General features: G+C 32.2%; 1 protein-coding gene across 1 annotated transcript; it reads left to right on the top strand.

Annotated features, from left to right (window-relative positions):
* Nucleotides 1–6: 6 nt before the first annotated feature.
* On the top strand, nucleotides 7–1,141 carry LOC108368638 (coiled-coil domain-containing protein 22 homolog). The gene has a single exon (XM_017623528.1). The coding sequence runs from the start codon at nucleotides 91–93 to the stop codon at nucleotides 1,000–1,002; it is 912 nt and encodes a 303-aa protein (XP_017479017.1). The 5' UTR covers nucleotides 7–90; the 3' UTR covers nucleotides 1,003–1,141.
* The last annotated feature ends 485 nt before the right edge of the window (nucleotides 1,142–1,626 follow it).

Genomic DNA, 1,626 nt, shown 5'->3' with positions numbered 1-1,626 from the left:
AACCGAGAACAAATAAAGCTTTCAACAAAAGAAATAGCCGACTATCAAACTTCAGATGTATGCAAATCTGAAAGATACGTTTCAACTGATATGGTGGACTCATCGCCTCTTATCAAACTAACAGATGAGGTCAATAAGTTCAAAGTTCAAAACGTTGAACTTCTATTAAAACGAAAAACATTAATAAGTGATATAAATTCTATGAAAAATCAACAAGGAGCCATTCAAAAGGAACTAGAAAATGTCTGTGCAAAACTTAAACTTCACGAACGCACTTGCCTCGTTCTAGACAATCCGAAAGAGAATACTGGTAAATTAGAAACACTCATACGAAGCACTGTAGAACGTCGAAAAAACTTAGATCATCAATGGCATGACTACCGCCAACCGATGTTGGATACACTTGAACGACTGAGGTCATCCAAACAACTAAACTATTCTCGAAATCTGAAAATAAATCGGGAAATAATTACACAGTTGCAGCAAAACTTGGAACAAAGGAATGCACAACACAACGAGCTTAGCACGGAATTAAGAGCATCAAAAAATGATCTGGCAGCACCGCGAAAAGAATATATTCAAAGGATACTCGAATTCATATCAAATATACGGAAACAGCGCAGTGATATTTACAAAGTTCTGGACGATACGAGAGACTTGCAAAAGCAACTAAATTCTATATCCGCTCAATTACAACGTCAGTTTTGTTACACAGATGATCTACTTTTCCAGACAGCCAAACACGACATGCACTCAAAACAAGCCTACAAGCTTTTGGCCTCGTTGCACACCACATGCAATGAACTTGTTGATATCGTTGCAAAGACAGGAAATGTGACTAACACAATACGAGAGGTAGAGGTACAAATTGATCGTGAGAAAATAAAAAATGTTAGGGCAAGTTTACAACAAATAACGGCAGACATACAAAATTTTGAAAACATTATTCATAACATTCAGACCGATATTCGCGAAATAGAAAACGAAATTTCAAATGCTTAAATCTCGTGAATGTACGTACATACCAGTGTTGACAAAATGTTAATCTAATTAACGATTAAAAGGTTAATCACGATTAACGATTAAAATTAATTAATCGTAATCATCCGTACGATTAATAATTACATTTTTTTTCGTTAATCGTCGGTTGTGATTACGATTAATTAATTTTAATCATTAATCGTTAATCCAATTAAAAAAATCTGATTAAATGGTCTAGTTTGTCCGAATTTGAAACCAAACACGGGTTAAAGTTATTTTTTTTTTGTGTTTCATGCTTATAAAAAACGCATAATATTTAAAAAAAATTATAATTATTATTATTAGTAGTACATAAATTGGGAATTTTTGTAACCCATCGCACATGTGCGGAGGGATATTAAAACCTAGTTTGCTTAGCGTCTATTAAAATAGATCTTAATGAAAATGCACACCAAATAGCTTGTGTGTACAGTGAAATTCCAGCATAAATTAATTAATCATCAAACCTACTTAATCAAATTAGGGGTTAATGATTAAGAATTATTTTTTTAATCGTAGTTACGATTAACTGTTTAATCAGATTAAAATTAATCATAATTAACTGTAATCGGATTGAATTTAATCGAATTAACTAATTGATAAAAA

Source organism: Rhagoletis zephyria, unplaced genomic scaffold (assembly GCF_001687245.7).
Source record: "Rhagoletis zephyria isolate East Lansing unplaced genomic scaffold, Rhagoletis_zephyria_1.1 Rzeph_scaffold_03231, whole genome shotgun sequence".
Taxonomy (NCBI): domain Eukaryota; kingdom Metazoa; phylum Arthropoda; class Insecta; order Diptera; family Tephritidae; genus Rhagoletis; species Rhagoletis zephyria.
The sequence above is the reverse complement of the archived record's forward strand: the minus strand, read 5'-3'. Positions and strand labels throughout refer to the sequence as shown.

Bases quoted from the DNA above. Each gene is read 5' to 3' on its own strand.
- LOC108368638 (XM_017623528.1), top strand. From the start codon at position 91: ATGGTGGACTCATCGCCTCTTATCAAACTAACAGATGAGGTCAATAAG.